At 48.4% G+C, this 25,713-nt stretch overlaps 1 protein-coding gene across 6 annotated transcripts in view; it reads left to right on the top strand.

The window, feature by feature from the left end:
- Rap1gap2 (RAP1 GTPase activating protein 2) overlaps window positions 1–25,713 on the top strand; it is a 277,672-nt gene that overhangs the window by 133,608 nt on the left and 118,351 nt on the right. For all 6 annotated transcript variants that reach the window (XM_045158300.1, XM_004667836.2, XM_045158299.1 and 3 more), the window contains one exon: window positions 4,900–4,984. In XM_045158300.1, coding sequence (XP_045014235.1) covers window positions 4,900–4,984 — 85 coding nt within the window. The remainder of the gene's footprint in view (window positions 1–4,899; window positions 4,985–25,713) is intronic.

Raw genomic sequence — 25,713 nt, 5'->3', positions numbered from 1 at the left:
AGGCAGATAGAGAGTGAAAGAGAGAATGGGCGTGCCAGGGCTTCCAGCCACTGCAAACGAAATCCAGACGCGAGCGCCCCCTTGTGCATCTGGCTAACGTGGGACCTGGGGAACCGAGCTTCGAACCAGGGTCCATAGGCTTCACAGGCAAGCGCTTAACCACTATGCCATCTCTCCAGCCCTAGAGAAAGATCTTATTGTAAGACCCTATCTCAACACCCATCCCCTGCCCCCTGCAAAAAGAAAATGTATATGATTCCATAGGCCTCAATACAGTCATGAGGTTGTGTAGCCATCACCACAGTCTAGTTCCAGGCCATGTTGCTACCTTATGACCAGGTGCTCACTCTGGCATCTTCCAAGGCCCTTGTAACCACTAATCTACTTCCTTTCTGTCTCTGGATCTTGCTGTTTCAGGCTCTTCCTAAAAACTGGACCATCCAGTATGTGGCTCTGGGCATAAGCTCCCTCCACCTAGTGCAGGATTTTCAAGGTTTGCCATGTCCCAGCGGGTACCCGTGCTTCATTCCCGTTGTGGCCAAACACTATCCATTGCATGGACTGACTGCCTTTGGTTTATCATGGGCTGCTGGGCACTTGGGCTGCTTCCCCCCTTTTGCCACTGAGGATCCTGTTTTGTTGCTTGGTTTTCCGGAGATGCTTTCGTACTAGCCAACTGCCTGTATTCTAGTACTTTGGCTATTTGGAAGACCAAAGAAAGTGTAGCTGTGCGAGGTGGGGCGTCTGGGAGCTGGGATGGTAGGAGATGAAGGTTTTAGAGAACTCTCTGCCAGATTGTGGCTTTGTACCTGGCCCCAGGGCCATCTGTTGGTAGGTGGGCATTTTCCTGCTGTTGATTATTAACCAGTGGCTATGATCCTGAGAGCTTATATGTGATGCCAGTGATGTTTCCCAGGACTCTTAATCAGCTCTGGACCCACTTGTTTCTCTGTGTCCACTTGGAGACCATGTTATGATTTTATGAGTTTAATCATTGCTATTGTCACCACAGTTTACATTTGTCTAAGACTTCATGTTTTTATTTCATAGCTATTACTTTAATTCCTCAGACCATTATTATTCCTGTGTTTGCAGGTGAAGACTTGGAGACAGGTGAGCTAGAACCAAACTTGAACCCAGGGGTCTCTTGATTCCTGGTGTAGGGCACTTTCCATGGCAGTGTGTTCAGTAACTTCGGGGGTCTGGGGCAGAGCTATGTAATGGTGATGGTGGGATCCCAGGTACTTGGGTGTTGTTGTGGGGGACTCTCTCCAGGGCCCTGCTCAGCCCCTCCTGGGTGAGTCAGCTCTACTCCAGACCCCTCTGTCCTTTCTTGCTGAGATTGCATCTGTCTAAAGCCAGCTAAGACATCCTCTGACCTCCCTGCATCTTCCACTTTACCCCCTGGACCTCCTGTGATTTTAGGGGCTAAATCACAGAGTGGGGAACTTTAGTTTCATGTTGCCCTGTGGTGGCACAGAGATGGACAGCACCTCCAGGACTCGAGTGACATGCCCATTCACGCCTTTCATGCCTGTCTCCCTTTTAGCTGAGTGCGCACTCTTCCTCTCCCCCCTCCTCTCTACCATCCCTTCCATCCTCCCCAGCCTGTCCCTATCACCAACACCTCCTCTTATGGGTCCCCGTGGGTTCCTGAGTGAATATGGGGCCACGTGTCCTTTAAACTTACGTGAGTACTTGTCTCAGCCAGTGGTAGTGGTGGTGGGGAGTGATTTTTAATTTCAGTGTCACAACATTGGCTCACAAGAAAGTTGTCACCTTTGCTAATCATTTACCTTTCACTTAGAACAAATGAGAGCAGATTCAAGGTTATCCCTTGATGGAATCCTACTCCTGTGTGATATGTTGACTGAGTATGAGAGAAATAGCTGGAATTGCACTGAGTTCTGCAGCTCTTAATCTTATCTCTGTACCAGCTGGTGACTGGGTTTGGCCTGGGGTCCTGGGGTTGGGGTGGCTGTGTGAATGACATGTGAATGTCAGTGTAACAAGGGCTGGGGCAAGACAATGTCAGCACAGCTGATCAGAACAGGGGTGGTAAAACAGAAGCAGGAATTTCACCTTGATTTTGGTCTTTTAAGCTCAGGGCCAAGGTTAGAAGTGAGGACTTGAGCTATATATTTCCTGGGCCTGCCATTACCAAGTTCTAAAGCTGGCTCAAGGCAACAGACATTTATTTTCTCCATTCTGAAGGCCAGGACTCCAACAAGGTGTGATCAGGGCCACGCTTACTTTGTAGGCTCCAGGGAAGAGTATTTCTTTGCCTTTTCTGGCTTCCAATAGCGGCCAGTCTTTGGTGTTCCTTTGCTTGCCGCCACGTCACTCATCCATTTGTCTCCACCATCACATGGCGTTTTTTGTGTGTTTGCATTCTTACATAGCCGTCTTCTCCTTCCTTTTACAAGGAACTAGTCATGGGAAGGGTGTACCCCATAGCCTTGACTTGGTTATACCTGCAGAGATCTTATTTCCAAGTAAGGCTCCATTCACAAGTACTGCAGGTTGGGTAGGCTGTCAACATTCCCTTTGCTTTTTCTTTCTTTTGGTGGCAGAGGAGGAGCACAGTTTAACTCATGTAAGTCAGTTTGCTCTTAAGTAGTGGGGAGGGCAGGGTCAAGTGGTATAAGTAAGGGTCTGTGTGTACCCTGAGTTCTGGTCATGTGGAGGACAGCTCATGCACCTGCCCGCTCCACATCGCCTCTGGAGTCGTGGGCAGCCCCCGAGCTGTGGGCTCCAGGTGTCCATCCCTGCTGCAGGTGTCACTTGTGAAATCCTTGTGTTCCCTCCCACAGGATGGTCCTCACCACTCCCTGGGCACTGGTCCCGGGTACTCTTCCACCAACCTAGAGAAACAGGCTGGTGCAGGGGAAAGGGCTGGGGATGCAGCACCACTGAGTATGTGTAGGAGGGCGGACCAGCGACCATTCAAATCTGCCAGCATTGCCCTCCTCTGGGGTACGTGCTTGGAGGGCCAGGGCTGCTGTCAGTCAGGATGTCCATAAACTTATCTCCAGGGGCATGGATCAGAAGTCCTCACTCTGCTAAGCCCAGAGCAGCCCTGTGGCCTCTGCGGGGGAGAGGGGCTGTCTCTTCATCCTTCCCAGCCCCCAGGTGAGTTGTCCTTGTCCTCACCTTGGGGGACCTGAGGGTGGTGCTTTCTGCCCTTGTTCATTGTCCCTTCCCCTCCTCCTCCCGACTCTCAGGGGCCAGACCCTTCACGGGGAGCAGTGACTGTCTGGGAGAGGACCAGTCGGCTGAGGGTGGAGGCTGTGCTGGGGCAGCTCTGTTGCGTGAGGGCAGAACAGCAGGCAGGACCCTATATTAGGCACAGCTGAGGTCATACACAGTTGGGGAAGCTGGTGGCTCCCACTGAGAGGCAAGCAGAGCTGCAGCATTCCTGTGTGTGTGTGTGTGTGCACACACACAGACACACACACACACACACACACACGTGCTGAGTTGACCCTGCTGGCTCTTGTACTAGTTACAGTCTGGTCCAAGAGGGAGGAGGACTTCCCGCTGCCCAACTCTCATAGGTCCCGTCACCATGGTCCAGGAAGAAACGATGATGGAAGGGTGGAGACAGCTGGAGGAGAGAAGGATTGAGGTTAATGGAGTCATGTGGATCCTGGGCCAAGCAGATGTTCCCTGGCCTCTCTGTCTGACTGCTTGGAGGACAGTGCGCATGGCTGACTGCAAGGGAAGCAAGGGTTGTTGTGCTGGGCAGCATGGCCCTCTGCCCAGCCTGGCCTCTCAGCAGGTGTGAGGCTGGCCGGTCTGTGGGCTGGGACGGTCAGGATGGGAAGGTGCCTGGGCTGCATGGCCGGGGCTTCCCTCGGGAAAGTTGGGGGAGGGGATGCTGGGCAGTAGGGAATGTGGACTTCTCTCATAAAGAAGGCCAGGGTCAGGGCTCTCTCCCTCCACTGGCAGATTGCGGGCTGCAACTAGGTAAAGCGCATTCTCTCCTGCGGCAATGCAGGTCCTGGTCAGTTAACAGGACGCAGATGTCAGGCTAGCTTGGCTGCTTCAGGTGAGGCTCTTGTGAAACTAGGGGCCGTGACAGCCAACTCTGGTGTTGGTAGACTCTCAGGAACTCTGCCTTTCTTTTCTCCTTCCGGGCACACCAGAGTCCCCTGCCCTCATGGGGATGCCCCAGGCTCTACCCAGCTGGACCCTGTTGCACAACTTGCTCAGACTGCCTCTTCCAGTGGAGCAGCCTGGCTGGTAATGGGACAGCCAGCAAGCTCCCCACTGGTCACCAGCAAGGGCCAGATGGGAAGTGAGGAGTGTGTGAGAGTGGTAAACTTGTTGCAATCACATTGCCATGGTGACATAACTGTTCAGCTGCCTCTCCCTGATCCTAGCCCACATGGACTAAAATAAGTTTTACTTGCACCTTCCACAGAAGGCAGCTCTGTCCTGCCAAGGTCGTCTCTCTGGCCAGGGCCTGTGCGTGTGTGCGTGCGTGTGTGCGTGCGTGCGTGTGTTGTACATGTCCCTGTGCCCATGGGAGAATGAATCCCACACATTGGCCTCTTTCCCCTTCTCCCTCTGACCCTATTCCTTGGAGTTTCTTGGACTGGTGGTCCTAAGACTTTGGGTCTGTCAGAAGCACTTGGAGAGCTGGGTAAAACAGATTCTTGGCTTCCATCCTGGGGTTCTGGTGTGAACCCAAGGACTAGCTTGTCTCACAAGTTTCCGGGGGATGCTGCGGTTCCTTGCAGCAGCTCTGCTTGGGTGTTAGTACATCCCAGTGAAGGTGTGGTCAACTCTAGTCTTTTCTGTTGTGTGCTAACTGTGTCCTCACTTTTAGATCACAGAGGGAAGGTGTGGACAGGACCTATCTCATGGTTTCTATGCTCTCTGGTCTCTTCACAGGAAGCAGGAGCTGGCCAACAGCTCAGATGTGACACTCCCAGACCGGCCACTGTCCCCTCCCCTCACTGCACCCCCCACCATGAAGGTAAGAGGTTCAGCATCAGGAAGCAGGGAGGGAGGGGCCATGTGGGGAATCATCTTGAGGTCTTGCTGTTGCTTTGGCTCCAGGCCCAGCTGCTTCTGTCCCAATGCTGGCTGTGGAGGTCCGAACACCTTGGCAGACAGTATCCAGTTAAACTGTGCAGAGCCAAGGAGAGGAAAGGGTGATTGCGATTCAGGGTGTTTATGTCAGGGGTGGTAAAAAAGTGGGCTGAAATGGGGTTACAGGATGCTGTGTAATCAGCAAGAAGAGGCCTTGGGGGTGGTGGGGTTGGGAACAAGGGGTCCAAGCTGAAGGAAGCAGAGAGGACAGAATGAAGGGGCCACTGTCTGGGATTGATGGGCCCTTCTAGGGCCTGGACAGTACCTGTATGCTAATTTGCTGGCCTCCGAGGATGGGCTTGTTACCCAGTCCTTGTGGGAGAGTTGCCCTGTTGTCTCGGTCCCTATGGTCGAGCTGCCCTGGGGGTTCTGGCTGGGGACTACCTCTGGTTCTTCTCCTACTAGTATTTCAGTCAGAAGTACTGAAGAGTTGGGCACAGTGATGCGTGCCTTCCGTCCCAGCACTCAGGAGGCGGAGGTAGGAGGATTGCTGTAAGTTCAAGACCAGCTTGGAAGTATAGAGTGAGTTCTAGGTCAGCGTGGGCTACAGTGAGATCATGCCTTGAAACTCATTCCCCCTTCCCCTCCAAAATACTGGAGAGACCATATCCTGGAACCCCAGGCCTAGGACCCTCCCCTTCCTGGGAAAGTCAGTTGTGTGTCTTCAACTCCATATGCCTCCTGCTTCACCTCTCAGCCACCCTCCCGTTAGATGACCAACCAGGCCTGATCTGACCCTCAGGGAATGCTGTTGGCTCAGTGTAGGCAGCCTACCAGGTACCCTCTACTCCCTCCTCCATACTTCGTCAGGTGAGGACTGGCTCTGAGGAAGTCACTTGCTTTCTGAGTCACCTGAAAGGCCATCTAGGTCAGCTGGAATTCCGTTCCGGGGTGATTCTCAGGAAGTAATTGGGGATCTGATTAGGCTGTTCCCTGTAGATCCCCTCTTCCCTGACAGTCTACAGGAAGTAGAGAGACACCATCTACCTTCCTGTCACCATCTCGTGGCAGATACCTACCTCACACAGAGTCAAGTGGCTTACCTGGGATTGTGGACGGTGCAGCCGGGCATGCCCTGGTTAGGCCAGGCTTACAGAGGTGGGCAACATGCACACAGGGCACACGGTGGACAGAACAGCTTTCCTGTCTACATGGTGGGGTACCTGGACTACTGGAAGCCAGGCCACCTTTGTCAGCCTAGTCTAGGGTTTGTGACCCAGTTGCTGGAGTGGGATTGTGGTACAGCATAATGCTGAGGAGTGTGTGGTCATTCTGACTCAGCCTTGTGGTTGGCAGAGTGGGCGTGGGGGTTTACAGGGACAGTGCAGGAAGCCAGGGAGAGTCAGCGAGTTCTCTTGGCAGGATTTACTTCACATGCTTGTTTAATTCATTCAACACCCATTGTTTATTTGAATGTCGAGTTAGTCAGGACTCTTGGTTGTAGGTGACAGGAAGGTAACTCACATTGGCTTAGGAACCTTTTCTGCCCATGTAACAGCAACTACAGATATGGTTACAGGTGGGAGATCTGCCCTCTTTCTCTCTTGTGTTGGTTTAGTTTTTTGTCAAGCTCTTTCTCTGTGATGGTGAGATGGTGATAGCAGCTCCTACTGGCTAAGTAACTTCTAGGAAAGAAGAGTATCTTTTCCCCAATAGTCAAAAAAAAATTTTTAGATTAAAAAGTATTTCTAAAATTTTAATTATTTGCAAGCACAGAGAGATAGAAGAGAGAGGGAGGAGGGGAAGGGAGAGAATGGGCATATTAGGGTCTCCAGCTGCTTCAAACTCCAGATGTATACGCCACTTTGTGCATCTGGCTTTATGTGGGTATCAGGGAATTGAACCCAGGTTGTTAGGTTTTGCAGGCAAGTGCCTTAACTGCTGAGCCATATCTCCAGTCCCCCAATAGTTTTTTTTTTAAATATTTTTATTTACTTAGCTGCAAGGAGAGATAGGGATAGAAGGAGAGAGGGTGAGAAAGAATGGGTGTATCAGGGCCTCCTGCCATTGCAAATGAACTCTAGATGTATGCGCCACTTTGTACATCTGACTATATTTAGGTATTGGGAAGTCAAACCCAGGTTGTCAGGCTTTGCAGGCAAGTGCCTTAACCACTGAGCCATCTCTCCAAGAGTTTTTTTTTTTTTTTTTTTTCGAGGTAGGGTCTCACTCTGGCCCAGGCTGACCTGGAATTAACTATGTAGTCTCAGGGTGGCCTTGAATTTAGGGCAATCCTCCTACCTCTGCCTCTCGAGTGCTGGGATTAAAGGCATGTGCCACCACGCCTGGCTCTTCAGTATTTTTAACAAAAGTTGTAGAGAGAAAGGTTTGGCTTGGGTCACATGTCTGTCCCTGAACCAGTCACTATGTCCAGAGAGATAGAGTGCTGTGATTAGCCAGGCCTGGGTCTCATTACCTGTGCTACAGGGACCGAGAGTAGGGAGGAATGGCACCACTAAGGACAATTGAAGCACTACGGAGAGAAGAGGGAGTGGGTACTGGACAGGCAAAACCCACAGCTCTAACTTTTTTTGTTTATTTGCATGTGTGTGCATGTCTGTATGAATGTATGGACATGACAGATGCTTGAGCCTCTTTTGGGTCCAGCTTGTGTGGGTGTGGGCGAAACAAGGTCAGTAGGCTTTGCACACAGGTGCCTTAGCTGCTGAGACGGCTTCTCAGCCTCAAGCCCACAGCTTTCTACAGTGCATGCTATGGGTATGGCAGGCCCAGTCCCTGGTGCTGGTGACTTAGGAACTAACAAGATATTGTGGCTCCTGCTGTCTTCGCACATTTAGTTCATCTTGGGAGCCAGAAGTTGAAAAGTGGATGTCAAGAATGAGGAATGTACAGGTGGGTGTGGTGAGTGTTCTAAGGAGAAGCCCAGGGCAGGGAGAATGGGTGTAGGGTTTCTTTGATGGGAGGGTAGGTCAGCTGGTAAAAATGGAGTCGGAGTGGTTGGAACGTGGGAGATCCTTGCTATGCAAAGGGAGGCCAAGGGACCAGCCACACTTGCAGTATAAGTGGCGCAGAAGTGTAGAATCTCAGACTCTGCCCAGGACTGCTGCGTCAGATCTGCATCTTGCTAGTATTTGGAGTGATTTGGAGGCACAGGGCAACTTGAGAAACATGAGGTGGCAGAGGAGGTGGGAGAGGAAGACCAGAAGGAGGGGGGGAACATTCGGAATTAGGAATAAAGAAGTGGGGCCTAGATTAAGCAGACACTTGGAAGTTTTGCTAAAGATCTCAATTTTTCTTTCTGCCCTCCTCTCTCTCTCTGTACTATTGTGCATGTGTGGTACACACACATCTGTGTGTGCAGATATGTGCAGAGGCCAGAGGAGACTGGTGTCCTTGTCCTCCTCTATTGCGCATCTGCTTGTTTATGCTGAACCTGGAGCTGCCATGTTTAGTCAAACTGGCTACCAGCAAGCCCCAGAGATTCTCAGGTCTCAGCTTCTCACATGATGGGGGTGTAGCCATATGTGGCCCTGCTAAGCTGTTTATGTGGGTGCTAGAGATTGAGCTTAGGGCAAATTGGGCCCTCTTAGGACTCATGCTTCTGAGGCAAGTACTCTTACCTATTTACCCTCTGAGTGTTTCTTAATTAAGGGCACTAAAGTCACTGAATGATTAAGATAATGGATTTTTTTTTTCTCAAGGCAAGGTTTCAATGTGTGACCCAGGCTTAATCTAGGCCCCACTTCTTTATTCCTCCTGCCTCAGCCTCCTAAGTACTGGGATCATAGGTGTGCACTCTCTCGCCTGACTGTGACAGGACTTTTGAACAACTGCCCTGGGCAACGATGCTGTGGGGAGAGAGCAGAGAGGAAGTTAGGAGGTGTAAGGGAGGCCACTGCAGGAGTCCAGGAGGAGGGAATGAGTCTTCCCTGAGGTGCCAGTGAAGTTACTTGGAAGTGGCCACAACTCTGAGTTCCCAGGCCACAGGCAGATGAGATGAGGGTTTGGGGAGCATAGGCAGTGGCTCGCAGATCTGGAGCAGACTGGACTTAGTAGTGTCCATGTTCTCTGCGGGAGGGTGCCACAAGAGGGTCATATTGTAAGTGTGGAGTTGGGCATGTGGAGATAGGAATGATGAGCATGCCAGTGAGCAGCTGGGTACTTGGGGCTGGGTTTAGCAGAGGTTCTGGGCTGGAGGTCAGGTTCTGGGAGTGATTCTCACAGGGAAAGGAATTGAAGCTCAGAGATGGGTCAACTCTCCAGGGAGGGGGTAGAGTGAGAAGAGTGGTTTCTGGGGTGGCACATGAACCTGTCTTCCCAGGTTAAGGGTGGCACTGGGGCCTCTGTGGAAGAGGCTGCACATAGACACAGAGGGAGGAGGAGCATTTCAGGCAAGGGATGGGCAGCTGGGTCTGCTGTGGAGAGCCAAGTATGATGTGGAGTTCAAGGGGGCTCCCTGGGGGGAGTGGCCAGGTGTCCGGTGGGATGTCCCTGAGGCTGGTTCTGGGGCTGTGGGGTGACTGTAGATAGCAGTACTGAGGAGTAAGTGGAGCTCTGAGGGTCAGCGGCTGGAGACAGTCCTTGTGAGACTGAGAGACCCAGTGCATGGACACGTTGAAGGGAGGTAGCCAAAGGTTAGAAGGAGTCCTTGTGTGTGTGTGTTTGTGGGGTGGGGGTGGGGTAATCAGGTATCTGTTCTGCTTTGGCCATCACAGGGCCAGGGCCTGCCAAGGTAGGGGCTTCAGGCAGGCTCAGAGCAGATTCCCAACATTTAGGGACCCCCCCAAGCTACAACCAGAAGGGACCCCCTGTCGCACACACCCTGTCCCTTTCCTCTTTGAACTCAGCTCAGAAGGTTTCTGGCCTGTGACTTTTGTGTCTAGACTCCAAAAGTAGGGCGGGAGCTGGGGACCAAGGAAGCTGTGAGGTTTGTTAAGAAGACTCTGTCTGCATTGGAACCATTCGTGGTTTGTTTCATGTTCATTTGTCGGTTGTACCTCATCTAGGGGTCTGTCACTGACATTTGGTTTATTGTGTGTGGTTGTGGTTTTAGTCTGTGGCTAGGACATTTTCTGCTTTGTCTGAAGCAACCACAGTGTTTACCTCACACCAACCAATGTGGTGAGGCCCTTCCTCTGGGCTTCTACCTCCTTTGACTTGCCTGAGTCTAATGCTTTAGCAGATCTACTTTTCCCATCCCCAAAGATGGCCACCTCATCTTTCCAGATCATTTTTGCATACTAATGTCCGAGGTACCTCTCCTTTGGCTTCGTGGGTTCATGAACCAGCAGGCACCTGGGCAGAGGCAAGCCACACCTGGCTCCCTTAGCAGTGTGGCTCAGGCTAAGTGTGTTTGGAGACTGATTTGGTGGATTAGCTTGGGAGCCAGAGCGCCAGAGACATCCATTTCTCTTATCGATAAACAGAATTGCACAAGTGGGAAATGACTTGTCTGTGGTCCTATTAAAGGTAGTTGTGTTTCTCTCGTACCTCAGCAGAATACTGGATTATTCCCACATACACTGGGACAACTTTTCCCGGGGGAGGGGATGCTGGGGTGTAGTTGCCTCTCCCTCTCCATGTCTGCTGCAACTGGCCTCCATACAGTCTCCGCACCCTTACACAATTTGTTTTCCAAGGGGAGCTTTCCCCCCTCCTAATAAGAAGCTGAGCAAAAGCAACCCAAGAGAGGCTGAGCAGATGGGCTGAATGGAAGCCCAGTTCCCAGCCAGAGCTCGAGTTGAGGCTGGGCAGGGTGGGCTGTGAGAGAAGCTGGGGAATGGCTCCTGGGAACATGGCGCACTGCTGCCGTCAGGGCCTTGTCCTTCATGCCCTCAAGGACCAGCAAGCATTTAGGAAGACCCATGGTGTGGCTGGCTTTGTGCTGGGTCCTCTGGGACTACCCTGACACATCCATCCTTGACCCTCCACAAGTCTGCTGGTAGCTACGGGGCCCTAACTGAGCAGGGGAAACCTCATGGCTCAGTGTGTAACAAGCTCAGAAGTGAAGTGTGTGTCATTTTACATTTTCACCAGCAACACCATCAGAATCCTGGTGCTCCATACTCTCACCAAGATTGGTCATTGTCAGTCTTTTCATTTTAGCCACTTAGAGCAGGTGTGGTTTAATTTTCATTTTTTGGATGACTGATCGTGTTGAACCTGTAGGGATCCATCTCCATTTACCTTGAGTATGGCTTGATGTGAGAGCTGGGCCCACTTACTCTTTTTCTTTCTTTCTTTTTTGTTTTTTGAGGTAGTGTCTCACTCTAGCCCAGGCTGACCTGGAATTTACTATGGAGTCTCAGGGTGGCCTTGAACTCATGGCAATCCTCCTACCTCTGCCTCCCGAGTGCTGGGATTAAAGGCGTGCGCCACCACGCCTGGCTGGCCCACTTATTCTTATGTGGACATCCTATCATTCGAGTGTCATCTACCAGAGTGACCTTTTTCTTTCCCCACTGAATTGCTTTGGTGTCTTAGTCAAAAATCTGCTGGCTTAGAAGTGTGCCCATGGGGCTGGAGATATTGCTCAGCAATTAAGAGCATTTCCTGTGCAAGCACAAGGGCCTGAGGAGGCCTGAGAGACAGCTAAAATTTGATCACCAGGACCCACATAAACAGCTGGGCATCACTATGTATATCTTTAAAGCCAGTCTTGTGTGGAGCAGAGACCAGCTTATGAAACAATGGCAAGCTGTGGGATCAGTAAAGAGACTCTGGCTCAAGTAAGAATGTGTGGAAGAGTGGAGGGGACACCTGATGTTCCCCTCCAGCCACCACTAGTGAGCACACTGCTGTAGGCGGGCACATAATACACGTGCATATACCACACATACACACTACACCCCTACCCACCCATATACACACACACATTAATGAATAAATAAAAGGAAGGAGAAGTGTGGGCTGGACAGATGGATCAGTGGTTAAGGCACTTGCTTGCAAGGCCTGATGCCCTGGGTTTGAATCCCCAATACCCATTGTAAAGCCAGATGCCAAAAGTGGTGAATATGCCTGGAGTTCATTTGCAATGGCAAGAAGCCTGGACATGCCAATTCTTCATTCTCTCTTTCTCTCTTTCTTCCTCTCTCCATGCAAATAAATAAATAAATAAATAACATTAAAAAAAGAAGTGTGCCCATATGTTTGTATGGTCTCTATAAGCCACAGTGTTTCTCTAGATGAAGAGAGGGAAGTATGTGGTGTTCATGTCATTCATCGTTCAGCTCTGTGGTCAAGATCAGTAATGGAGCATGATACTTCCCTCCACCCTGCTGAGATTTCCACATTGCTTCAGAAACTTCCAACCAAGCTCTGGGCAGTTCCTGACAGTCATTTGGAGTTGCTGCTCTAGTGGAATCCCTTCTGGCATCTGTAGTTGAGATTGTCACAGGAGGACTTATTACTTGCTCAAGGTCTCACAGCAGGTAAGAGATAAGCCTGCCTGTGTGTTCTTTGCGAAGCCTGTGCCTTAGCCTCTCTTCCACACTGCTCTACTGTGATTTTTTTTTTAAACTTTTTTTAATCAATTAATTTATTTTTATTTATTTATCTGAGAGCGATAGACAGAGAGAGAAAGAGGGAGAGGGAGAGGGAGAGAGAGAGAGAGAGAGAGAATGGGCACACCAGGGCCTCCAGCCACTGCAAATGAACTCTAGACGCGTGTGCCCCCTTGTGCATCTGGCTAACGTGGGACCTGGGGAAGCGAGCCTCGAACCGGGATCCTTAGGCTTCACAGGCAAGCGCTTAACTGCTAAGCCATCTCTCCAGCCCTCTACTGTGATTTTTTAACTTTTAATTTTTAAAGCATTTATTTATTTATTGGAGAGAGGGAAAGAGGCAGATATATATATATATAGAGAGAGAGAATGGGCTCAATAGGGCCTCCACCCACTGCAAACAGACTCCAGATACATGCATCACTTTGCGCATCTGGCCTCTGTAGGCACTGGGGAGTTGAACTTGGGCTCTTAGGCTTCGTAGGCAAATGCCTTAACCACTAAGCAATCTCTCCAGCCCCCTCTCCCTCCTTCCCCCCCCCCGCTCCGATTTTCTGAGGTAGGTTTCACTTTAGCTCAGGCTGACCTGGAATTCACTATGTAGTCTCAGGGTGGCCTCGAACTCACAAAGATCCTCCTACCTCTGCCTCCCAAGTGCTGGGATTAAAGGTGTGTGCCACTACGCCCGGCTCACCCCTCCCTTTTAAATGTGAGATTTGGGGGGTCTGAACTCAGGTACTCATGCTTGCATCACAAGCACTTTATCCATTGAGCCAACCCTCCAGTCTTCTACAGGGATATTTGGAGTAAGTTCATGGTCTCCCTGACAGTCTTTCCCCTGTGTGATAGGGATAGTGACCCCCTGCAGGGTTTCTTTGAGCAGCAGTGAGGTAATCCACCAAGTAGCTAATGGAGTTCCCCACATGTAGTTGATGTTAGAGTACTGGGCTGTGATGCCGGTTGTGGTGACAGTGAAGACGATGATTGGGTGAAGTCCTTAGCCGTAAGAAGCAGATAGTCACTGCTTCTCTTTAGGGAACCCAGAGTTGCCAGCTTTTAGGTATCCATCACCTGTTTCCATAGGTCTTTGGGGCCCTGGTCTTCTGAGTGGTGGCTTCTAAGGGGAACCCAGCTTCTTAGAAATTGCTAATGGGGTTCCAGCCGCAGAACTTGGCCGAGGCCTCCAGGCTGCTTGGGCTGTGTTCTTTTTCTCCTCTGTATGGGAGGATCAAGTAAACTGGCCTTCTGAGTTCTCTTTCTCGGACCCTGTCCTTTGATTCTGCAGCTCACTTCTCTATTAAAACCTCATGCTAGCACATGACTCTCCTTCTGTGGATGTCAGACCTGGTCCCAGCTCCCCAAGGTGCTTCTATGTAGTGACCAATTCTTATAGGTGGGAAAATTGTCAAATGTTGGGAGATTAAGGCATTTCTTTTTTAAAAAAAAATTTATTTATTTATTTAGTTTTTATTAACATTTTCCATGGTTATAAAAAAATATTCCATGGTAATACCCTTCCTCCCCCCACACTTTCCCCTTTGAAATTCCATTCTCCATCATATTAGCACCCCATCTAAGGCATTTCTTAGTGTAGCAACTTCTCTTAGCCTCGCCTTCCTCCTTTGTTGAGACTAGGAAGAGTAAAAGTTTCTTCCCGCGGCTGTCATGAGGTTGTCATTAATTGAGATTTATCACTTAGGTCCAGGCCATGATGAGACACCCTATCTTATAGGAGTTGGATGGCTTTCCTGAGGATGACCCCAATATGCATGTGCACACGCTTATGCACCACCCATAGGAGCATGTACACACTCACATTGTTTTTTCTTTTCTTTTTTTTTTTTTTTGGTTTCTCGAAGTAGGGTTTGACTCTATCCTAGGCTAACCTGGAGTTCAACTGTGTAGTCTCAGGGTGGCCTCAAACTCAAGGTGATTCTCCTACCTCTGCCTACCAAGTGCTGGGATTAAAGGCATGCATCTCCATGCCTGGCTAAATTTTTTTTTTTTTTGCTTATTTTTACTTATTTGAGAGCAACAGAGATTGAGAGAGAAAGAGGCAGATAGAGAGAGAATGGGCGCGCCAGGGCCTCCAGCCACTGCAAACTGAACTCCAGATGCATGCGCCCCCTTGTGCATCTGGCTAACGTGGGACCTGGGGAACTGAGCCTCGAACCGGGGTCCTTAGGCTTCACAGGCAAGTGCTTAACCGCTAAGCCATCGCTCCAGCCCTGGCTAAACTTTTTAAAAAATATATTTATTTGTCTATTTGCAGTGCAGGAGATTGAACTCAGGGCCTTGCTTGTGCTAGGCTCATGTTCTACCACTGAGGTGCATCCCCAGCCTTGAATCTTTAACTTGATATGAATACACCCTTCGCGTATGTGTAACATGTACTACTTAAGCATTAGTCATTATAATTCTTCCAAAAAAGCTTTGTTTCTGAAAGATGAAACTTTGATCCTAAGGCACCAATGCTTAGGAAGTCTGGAAGGAAGCGCATCCTAGTCCTATTGATGATGTGTCTCCTCAGGACTTCTCCCCTGCCAGGTGTCCCCAGCTGAGGGGCTTGACCTCGTAGGATGGACAAAAACTGACATTGTGTTTTGTGTGAGTGGTCCCTGTGTGTCAGACACAAAATCATGAATGTGAGTTATGATGAGGGTGTGAGGAGAAAGACAATATAAGGATGTAGATTAACAAACCAATAGACATGGGGGAGAGGCCTTCTGGGAAGCGTGTCTACATTGTGCTCCCAGCTCTGGCCTTCTGAGGCAGGTGACTGTGACCTAAGCAGAAGTCACAGGCCAGGTGGTCCCTCTGGGCATCAGAAGAATCTGCAAGGCCAGCACCTTCTAGAGGTTTCTGTAATGGAACTGAATAGAGACATGGAGAGTTCTGGGTTATGAGGAGTTCTGAGGTTGACCTTGGAACATATTTTATGATATATTTATTTCCATGGGAAGTTTCCTTCCTAATTCCTTTTTATGGGTCCCAGTTAATATTCAAATGTGCCTATATTTCTGGGATACATGTTGACCTTGGAAGGCAGCAAGCAGGCCATAGAGGCTCTGCAAGGCCACGGGAGGTGCAGTGATCTGCCTCTCTACCTGAGCAGTTCCTTGTCTAGATGTCTGGTTGTCTGGCAAAGGTGCTGGATTGCCAGGCCTCCTTCCAGAGTGACCCTGGGCTGAAGCTCATCCTACCCCCCGTTGCATTCAGAAGATCTTGACAGAGTGCCTGTCACTGAGGGCACTTCCTTGGTGAAGCTTCCTGGGCTCATTTGTCCCCAGTCATGCCGCCTGCTTGTGAGACCTGACCGGCTGCCACCTGCCTGTGAGACCTGGCTGGCTGTCCCACATCACAGCTTAGCATCTGGTTCTATGACCTCCCTGCTTGTTTCAGGTCCCACCTTCCTCACTAGGTTGTGCTGGGTCCACTGGCACAGAGCCCTGGTTCTGGGATTTAGTAACCAACTATGCCACCCTGTGCAAATGAGCAATGTTCTGAGAACCTTAGCTCCGTGTTCATATACCTGAACTTGGCCTGTAGGCTTGGCTGCTGTGAGGATAAGGGCACATGGACTGGCGAAGGCTGTATGAGGGTCTCTCCCAGGCAGGTTGTATATACTATTCCATATGGAGGCTTATGGTTGTCATCATGGCCAGTGAGCCAGACGCTTGTAGGGTGGCTTCAGTGGTAAGCTCAGTTTCCCTTCCAGCCTCTAGTCACACTTCACTGTCCCCATCCTCCCACCCCCGCACCCTGTGTGACCATCATTCCTGTTCCACAAGCCTTGGCCTTCAGGGACTGGTATGTGGTGGCTTCTTCCTGAGAGGCGTTACCTGTGTGGTACTGAACCCCACTAGCCGTCTCCCGTGTATCTTACCCCTGCTTCTGGCTGAGGGTGGAGAATGGAGTCTTGGGAACTTGGGGTGTGTATTCATTTCTATAGATCACCTCAAACTTGGTGGGTGTCTTAAAAGAACATAAATTTTATTTTCCTATGGTTCTTGCATCCGGAAGTCTGAAATCAAAGGGTCTGCAGGGCCTTGTTCCTGTCATAAGCTCCAGGGGAGAATTCTTGAATGTTCTTCCATCTAGTACCAGCTCCAGGCTTTCTTGTTCCCAATCTCTGCCTCCGTCTTCCTGGGGCCAGCCTTTTCCCTAGGAGTCTCTAGTGTGCGTGCGTGCGTGTGTGTGTGTGTGTGTGTGTGTGTGTGTGTGTGTGTGTCTTATCTGGACACTTGTCATCAGATGGAGAAAGAGAGAGAGAGAGGGAGAGAGAGAGAGAGAGAGAGAGTGTGTGTGTGTAATATCTGGACTCTTGTCATCAGATGGAGAGTTTACTGACTAGTCCTGATGTGATCACATTTTGAGACCAGTATCTTAATTCTATCTAGTGTTTCCACCTGTTTGTGTTTCCTTACTTTAGACTGGGTAATTTATAAACACAGGACCTTTTATTATTTTTTTAAATTAATATATCTCGGCGTGGTGGTGCATACCTTTAATCCCAGCACCAGGGAGGCAGAGATAGGAGGATCACAGTGAGTTCAAGGCCACTCTGAGAATACATAGTGAATTCCAGGTTGGCCCGGGCTAGAGTGAGACCCTACCTTGAAAACAAACAAAACAAAACAAAACAAAAAGAATGTGTGTGTATATATGTATGTGTGTGTCAAGTACAGTGTGTGCCTGTGTGTGGAGGAAAGCCTCAAGAATATTGCCTACTTCCTTCAAGACAGGGTCTCTCATTGGCCTGAAGCTCACCAGTTAAGCTAGATTGGCCAATGGACCCCAGGAATCCTGCTGTCTCTGCTCCCCAGTGCTGGGATTATAGGTGTATGTCATTATGCCTGCACTTTTTCAGATATTGGGGGTTGAACCCAAGCCCTTATGCTTGTAAGGCAGGCACTTTATCAACTGATTTACCTGTTCAGTCCATATGCCAGCATTGTTCCTCCATAGTTCTGGGGGTTAGGAAGTCTAAGGTCAACGTGGGCTTGGAGTCTGGTAAAAACTTGCTTCCTGCTTCTAAGATGTGCTGTGTCCTCACGTGTGGGAGGGGGAAGAGCCAAAGGGTCCAGTTAGCTCCCTCCATCCCTTTTTTAGGGACACTAATCACAATGGTGAAACCTACACATGCTAATCATCCTCCATAGGCCTCACCTTCTGATGCCTTATCTTGGGGCTTAAATTTGAGCATATATATTTTAGAGGGACACATACATCCAAACAATAGCATTTGCCAAGACCTGTGTTTTGTTTTAATATGTACACACACACACACATGTATATCTATCTCTGTCTGTCTATCTATCATCTATCTATCTATCTATCTATCTATCTATCTATCTATCTATCTATCTATCTATCTAAATATCTGTCTATCTATCTATCTACATTGACAACTTCTATACTTACAGAGAACAAACCATGGTATTTCTCTTCCCTGCCCCGCTTTCCCCTTCATAACTCTGTTCTCCGTCATGTCCCCTCCCTTTCCCCATTTGTCTCTCTTTTAATTTGATGTCATCATCTTTTTCTCCTATTATGAGGGTCTTGTGTAGGCACTGCAAGGTCTTGGTTATAGAGGCCAAGTTCTTTCTGGATAGTTGTATGTAAGGAGTGGTACCTTTCCTTTGGCTCTTACATTCTTTCTGCCACCTCTTCCACAATGGACCCTGAGCCTTGGAGGGTGTGAGATGTTTCAGTGCTGTGCACTCCTCCATCCCTTCTTCTCAGCACTATGTTGCCTTTTGAGTCATCCCAGTGGTCATTGCCATCTGAAAAGAGAAGCTTCTCTAACCAAAAGTGAGAGTAGAATTAATATATGAATATTAATATTAAGTGTAGTGCTTTCAGGGCAATTTAGTGAGAATAATATATGCATTTATTCAGACAAGAGCAGGCTTTATACCCCTAAGGCTCATGACCTCCCCTGCCATAGGCTTTTGATTAGGTTTTCAGTATCAGGCAGGTATTCCCTCCCACAGAGTGGGCCTCCAGTCCAGTTAAAGAGCAGTTGGTTTCCCCCAGAGCAGACATGCCGCTATTGCCCTCCTTCAGTCATTTGGCCTGTCTGAACAAACTTGAAGCTTCCAGTATCCACTGTTTTCACCTCTGATGACTTCTGTCTCCCATAAGGCTGCATGCAGTGCAGGTTTTTCCAGCTTTCACTTGGCTGGGCTACAGGGAGACAATTTTCTGCTCAGTACCAGCTTGGTTTCTCAGTGACTTTGCTGCTCAGGCATGTGAAGTCTTCAGCAACAGGGTCTGACCGTTTCTTTCTCATGGGAAACCAAGGGTCTTGGCAATAGCCTGTAATGTTTTGGAGGCAAACAGGGATCTCCTTGGCCAACAACTCACTGGATGGTATCCTGACCTTTTTTTTTTTTTTTCTTCTTCTTCTTCTGCTTCTGCTTCTCCTTCTCGTTCTTCTTCTTGTTCTCGTTCTTCTTCTTCTTGTTCTCGTTCTTCTTCTTCTTCTTGTTCTCCTTCTTCTTGTTCTTCTCCTTCTCCTTCTCCTTGTTCTTGTTCTTCTTGTTCTTCTCCTCCTTCTTCTCCTTCTTCTTCTCCTTCTCCTTCTCCTCCTCCTCCTCCTTCTTCTTCTCCTTCCCCTCTTCCCCTCCTCCTCCTCCTCCTCCTCCTCCTTCTTCTTCTTCTTGACACATTCATATCCTTTTGGATGAGCACATGTCTTTTTTGGGGGGGAGTGGCATACCATTTAACCTTTACCACTCTGGGTTAGTCTACTCTGGGAGCTCCTGCTGGGAGCATGGTGAGGCCCAGGGTTCTGCCAGCACATGGCAGCTGTTCCCTCTTGTGTAGTTGGGTGTCACATGTGACTGCAGGGTTCCTGTGAATGGGGCATGCCATGGGAGGAGCGGCCCCATGCAGCTGCAGCTTACACAGTCAGGGCTGGGCGTGTTCCGTTCCTACTTGCCACTACAGAACCTGCTGTGGAAAGAGCCCACAAGAAGGCGCCAATAAATCATCAAGTGTAAGTGATTGATGACGACTCACGGATAAATCTACACTAGGGATGTGGCGTGCAGGCTGGAGAGATAGCTTGTGTGGTGGTTTGATTCATGTGTCCCCCGTAAACTTAGGTGTTCTGAATGCCAACTTCCCAGCTGTTGGAGATTTGGGAATTATCACCTCCTGGAGGCAGTGCATTGTTGGGGGTGGGCCTATGGGTATTATAGCCAAGTTTCCCCATGCCAGTGTTTGGCACACTCTTCTGGTCCTGTTGTCTACCTGATGTTGGCCAGGGGGTGATGTCCACCCTCTGCTCATACCATCATTTTCCCTGCCATCATGGAGCTTCCCCTTGAGTCTGTAAGCCAAAATAAACCTCTTTTTTTCCCATAAGCTGCTCTTGTTTGGGTGATTTCTACCAGCACTGCGAACCTGACTGCAACAACTCTGTTGGTAAAACAGCTCTCTGCAAGGATAAAGACCTGAGTTTAGTCCTTGGAACCCATGTAACAGTGAGGCTTGCTGGTCACAGCCAATCTAGCTTAATTGTTGAGCTCTAGGCCAACGAGAGACCGTCTCCAAAAAGGTAGGCGGTGTTCCTGAGGAATGATACCCAAGACTGTCTTCTGGCCTCCACACACATGTCCCCCTTCCCCCGCCACGCCACAGGGAACTTAGAGAATTTTCATAAGACCCCTCTTTTTTGCAACTAAACATCAAAAACAACAAAAAACAACTGCATACATAATTTTAAACAAAATGATGTATGTGTATTGTAAAACATTTAAGTGATAGTCGAGCACAAAGAAGTGCATTATTAAAATCTTAATAATGCCTTAATGTTCTTGCCACCAGAGCTATCCATTATTACCATTTGCTAAGCATCGGTAACTGAGTCTCTCACCCAGACAGAGCCATGTGGAAATGAGAGCACTCTGTGCACACCCCCTTTGTAATAAAGAGTTCAACTTGATTTTCCTTGCATTTATCCAATGACAAAAACATCAAAACAAAACAAAAAAAAAAAAGTGGCTTCAAAGGAATTGCTTAAGTGTAAAGAGATATTTCCTTTCTAGAAGAGATAGTAATTGTTATGAGTTCTCTAAAGATGCAGAAAAAGAAAAAGAACCACCGGATGTGGTGGTGCACACCTTTAATCCCAGCACTTGGGAGGCAGAGATAGGAGGATCGCTGTGAGTTCGAGACCACCCTGAGACTACATAGTTAATTCCAGGTCAGCCTGAGCCAGAGTGAGACCCTACCTCAAAAAACCGAAAAAAAGAACCAAGCCAGGCATGGTGGCACATACCTATAATCCTAGCACCTAGGGAATGGAGGTAGGAGGATCAGGAATTCAAGGTCATCCTCAGTTAGCTATCATGTTCAAAGCCAGCCTGGGATACATGAAGCTCTGTTTTAAAAAACAAAACAAGCCAAATAAACAAAAGAAACAAACCTTTGAGGGTACAGATGACTAGTAAATGAATTATTTCAGCCCTCTCTATTGTAGCTGGCTCCCTGGTTTGAAATAGGAAAGCCAGGTACTTTGGAGAGAAGGACATGCATCCTGTGGGACTGGCCCCTCAGAGTGTGCTTCTTTTGAGGGGAGCTGCTGCTCTCAGAACAGGAAGCCGAGGCAGCGCATTTGTCTCTCCAGCTGTGTGCAGGGAGCCCTCCAGACAGCCTGAGCTCCGTTACACAAGGAAACCATGCTGAGCCTATCTTGGGTTTATGAGCAAATGACATGGGTTGAGCTGATTTGATTTGGCAGTGGGACCAAGAAGTTTCTGAAATGTCAGATGTTAATATGATGGCTGGCTGACGCTACTTGGGAAGCCAGAAGTGGGGGGTGCCTGGCCAGGGGGTGGCATCTGTTGTAGAGGAGGAATGTGGGAGAAAGGGAGGAAAGGGAGAAGAGGCCAGGGGAGCAAGGAGGGAAGGAAGGTGGGAGGAGGAGAGGAGCAGGAAGAGGGAGCAGGGGAGTTGAGGTGGAGGCAGGCTTGCCCCATCAAGGACAACAGGCTGCAGGTCTGGGCTGAATTTGCCTCAGACAGGCTTGGGCCAACAAAGTGGTAAGAAACATTTTCAGGATTGGGGAGATGGATCAGTGCTGGCCTTGCAGGAATGAGAACTTGCTCCCCAGAACCCGCATAAAAAGTTGGGCATGGGGTTATTGCCTGTAATCCTAGAGTTGGGGAGATGGAGACAGGAGGATCCCTGGGCCTCACTGGCTAGCCAGTCTAGCCTAAGTGGTGAGCTCTAGGCCAGTGAAAGACACTGTCTCAAAAAGAGAGGGAATATAAGACTATCTTTGGAGCCATTTTTTAAAGATTGAGGGCTACACTAATAAATGAGAGAAATTAGAGGTAATTTATATTTTATATGCAGATTTCACATTTTCTGATTTTGTAGTTTCATGTGATTAGTTTCCAAAGGTTATAGATAATTTAAAAAAATCGGAAATGTCACTTTTTAAGAACTGCATGTTATTTATTTATTTATTTTTTCCGAGGTAGGGTCTCATTGTGGCTCAGGCTGACCTGGAATTCACTATGCAGTCTCAGGGTGGCCTTGAACTCTTGGCAATCCTCCTACCTCTGCCTCCTGAGTGCTGGGATTAAAGGAATGCACCACCATGCCCAGCTCAAGAACTGCATGTTTTTTAGACACACCTATTAGCATATTAGGAAGGAAGCAAAAAGTAATTGTCTATTTAAAAACTATTTTATTTATTTGTATTTATTTGGAAGCAGTTACTTGACTAACTTCACTCCCTCATGGCTTAAACTTTCTGGCTCTCTCAGGAACAGCCTTTTATAGAGAGGGACTATTGTATTGAGAAGAAAATGGTACTAGACAATTGGCTAAAAGTAAATTTAGAGAAAATTAAACCTTAGCAAGGCCCTACCTTGAAAAACAAACACAAAAGAAAGAAAGAAAGAAAGAAAGAAAGAAAGAAAGAAAGAAAGAAAGAAAGAAAAGGGCTAGAGAGATGGCTTAAATGGTTAAGGCACTTGCCTGTGGAGCATTCATCTGCAGTTTGTTTGCAGTGGCTGGAGGCCCTGGTGTACCCATTCTCACTTTTTCTCTCTCTCTCAAATACATAAAAATGTTTTAAAAATTAAAAAAAAAAAGGAGGATTGCCATGAGTTTGAGGCCCTGAGACTACATAGTGAGTTCCAGGTCAGCCTGGGCTAGAGTGAAACCCTACTGGTGAAAAACAAACAAACAAAAAAAAAAAGAAAAAGAAAGAAAAGAAAAAGAGGTGGATGGCACATGACAAGAATAGCTCCTGAGGTTGTCCTCTAGCCTCCACACATACCCCTGTACGTGTAGATGTGCGTACACTCACACACATACACACACTCCCCAGTTCATTTTTTTTTTTTTGAGGCAAGCCCAACAGATTAGCCTTTTTAAAATTTTTTTTGAGAAGGAGAGAATTGGTGTGTTCCAGATGCATGTGCTACCTTTTATGCATGTGTGACCTTCTGCATGCGGCTTACGTGGGATCTGGAGAGTCAAACATGGGTCCTTGGGCTTTGTAGGCAAGCACCTTCTTTTTAAAAAATATTTTATTTGTTTATTTATTGGAGAGACTGAGAGAAATAGGCAGAAAGAGGGACAGAGGGTATGTGGGTGTGGGTGTGGGTGTGTGCCAGGGCCTCCAGCCACTACAAATGAACTCCAGATGCGTGTGCCGCTTTGTGCATCTGCCTTATGTCTCTACTGGGAAATCCAACCTGGTCCTTAGGCTTTGCAAGCAAGCACCTTAACTGCTAAGCCATCTCTCCAACCCTGGCAAATGCCTTCTTAACTACTAAGCCATCTCTTCAGCCCCACAAGTTCATTTTAATACTGTTTATAGGCATGTGCTTTCCAGTCCTTTGCAATATGTCCTACTGTGTGTTTCTGAAGCTTTCTTCCTAGGGGCTGGTCCTGGTAATGACCTGACCTTCAAAGTGACCAGAACTATATCTCACCTCAGAGATAATGAGAGGTCAGATGATTCAGAGAATCAGGTCACATTCACTCAAGGCTTCATCCCCCTGTGGATGTCCAGATAGGACTCAGGACTGTCCATTTTATGTCCCTTGCTTCACCAGCACGTCAGGACCCTGGGAGATAGGAGGCAGCTACTGGGCTCATTTATGGTAGGCCTCATGTTTGGTAGCTCCTGGCTTAATTGTGTCATATGGTCTGTTGGACTTGAGGGAGTAACAGCTACACCAGGTACACAGGAATGTACATTAGGTATACCAGGGCCTTCAGCCACTGCAACGAATTCCAGATGTATGTGCCACTATGTATCTGGCTTTACATGGGTACTGTGGAATCAAGCTTGGGTTTTTAGGCTTTATGGGCAAGTGCCTTAACCACTGAGCAATCTTTCCAGTCCAAGAATATCTTTTTTTAAAGTCAGGATATCCTAAAATAGTGACTTCCCTGTCATACCTGAAGACAGGATTGACTTGGGAGTCCATTGGGGCAACTTCCAGGCCACCTGGCTTCAAAGTCCCTCAAGCATCAGTGTAGCAAAGCAGGAAGCAGGAGCTTAAGTCTGTTCTCAGGAGCAGGAAGGTGGTCTGCACACCCTGGGAGGGTCCAGTAGGTCCTGGGGCTGGGGCAGGGTTAAGGACCCTTGTCATAGAACACAGACACACCCAAGGTTAGCTCTGGTGACAGAGATGGAAGCTGGGAGGCCAGGCCTTGCTGGTGTGCATGGCACTACCTCCCACTGGCAAGTCTCAAGCCTTGTTGGCACAGTGTGTCCCTCTAGGGACAGTTTGGGTCGCTTGCCTTGCAAACCCTGGGCCTGGGGGCAGTCAAGAATATGTACTCGAGTTCTTGAGGAGTAGCTGGGTGCTTTGGGACAGAAATCAGAGTTAAGTTCACTCCACACTGAGAACATGTCACATAGCATATTCAGGTTAAATTTTTTATTTGTTTGTTTTGGCCAGGCATGATGATGCATGCCTTTAATCCCAGCACTCAGGAGGCAAAGATGTATCACTATGAGTTCAAGACCAGCCTGTGACTACAAAGAGATTTACAGGGCAGTCTGGGCTATAGTGAAATTCTACCTTGAAAAACCAAAAAATATTTTTTAAAAATATATATTTATTTATTTGCAAGGAGAGAGAGAGGAGAGGAGAGAGACAGACAGAAAGGGCACACCAGGACTTCTAGCCACTGCAAACAAACTCCAGATGCATGCTCCACTTTGTGCATCGGGCTTTACATAGGTACTGGGGAATCAAACTCATGTTAGGTTTTGCAGGCAAGTGCCTTAAACACTAAGTCATCTCTCCAGCTCCCCCAATTTTTTTTTGAGGCTGTTTTGTGTGTGTGTGTGTTGCCTAGAGTGACCTAGAACCCTGACCTCTGATGCTCCACCTCCAAAGTGCTGAGTTTATAGGCTGTACCACCACACCTGGCTTGACGTTTTGAGTAGCAGTGAAAAGTTTTTAGTCAAAGACATGCTACTGAAATGTCAGATTGCTCTTTTCTCATTGAGCCAGACTGGATGTACCTGTCAGGAAGTCTCTGTTAATTGCTTATAGCTGCTGTGAACAAATGGTCACAGACTTGGACTTAAGACAATATAGATTTTTCTGTAGATCCAGAAACCTGAATTGGCTCTTCTTCCTTCCCTTCCTCCCTTCCCTTCCTCTTTCCCCCCTCCCCTCCCCTCCCCTCCCCTCTCCTCTCTTCTCCTCTCCTTCACCTTTTCTCCTTCCCCCTCTTCTACCCTCCCCCTTCCCTTTCCTTCTCCTCCCTCCTTCCCTCCATCTATTTGTTGATTTATTTTTAAATATTTTTTTATTGACAACTTCCATAATTGTAAACAATATCCTAAGGTAATTCCTTACCTCCCCCCACTTTCCCCTTTGAAACTTCACTCTCAATCTTATCCCCTCCCCCTCTCAATCAGTCTCTTTTATTTTGATGTCATGATCTTCCTATTATGATGGTCTTGTGTAGGTAATGTCAGGTACTGTGAGGTCATGGATATCCAGGCCATTTTGTGTCTGGAGGAGCACATTATAAGGAGTCCTACCCTTCCTTTGGCTCTTACATTCTTTCCACCACCTCTTCTGCAATGGACCTTGAGCCATGGAAGGTGTGATTGAGATATTTCAGTGCTGAGCACTCCTCTGTCACTTCT

Source organism: Jaculus jaculus, chromosome 9 (assembly GCF_020740685.1).
Source record: "Jaculus jaculus isolate mJacJac1 chromosome 9, mJacJac1.mat.Y.cur, whole genome shotgun sequence".
Taxonomy (NCBI): domain Eukaryota; kingdom Metazoa; phylum Chordata; class Mammalia; order Rodentia; family Dipodidae; genus Jaculus; species Jaculus jaculus.
This window is presented reverse-complemented; position numbering and strand designations above follow the sequence as displayed.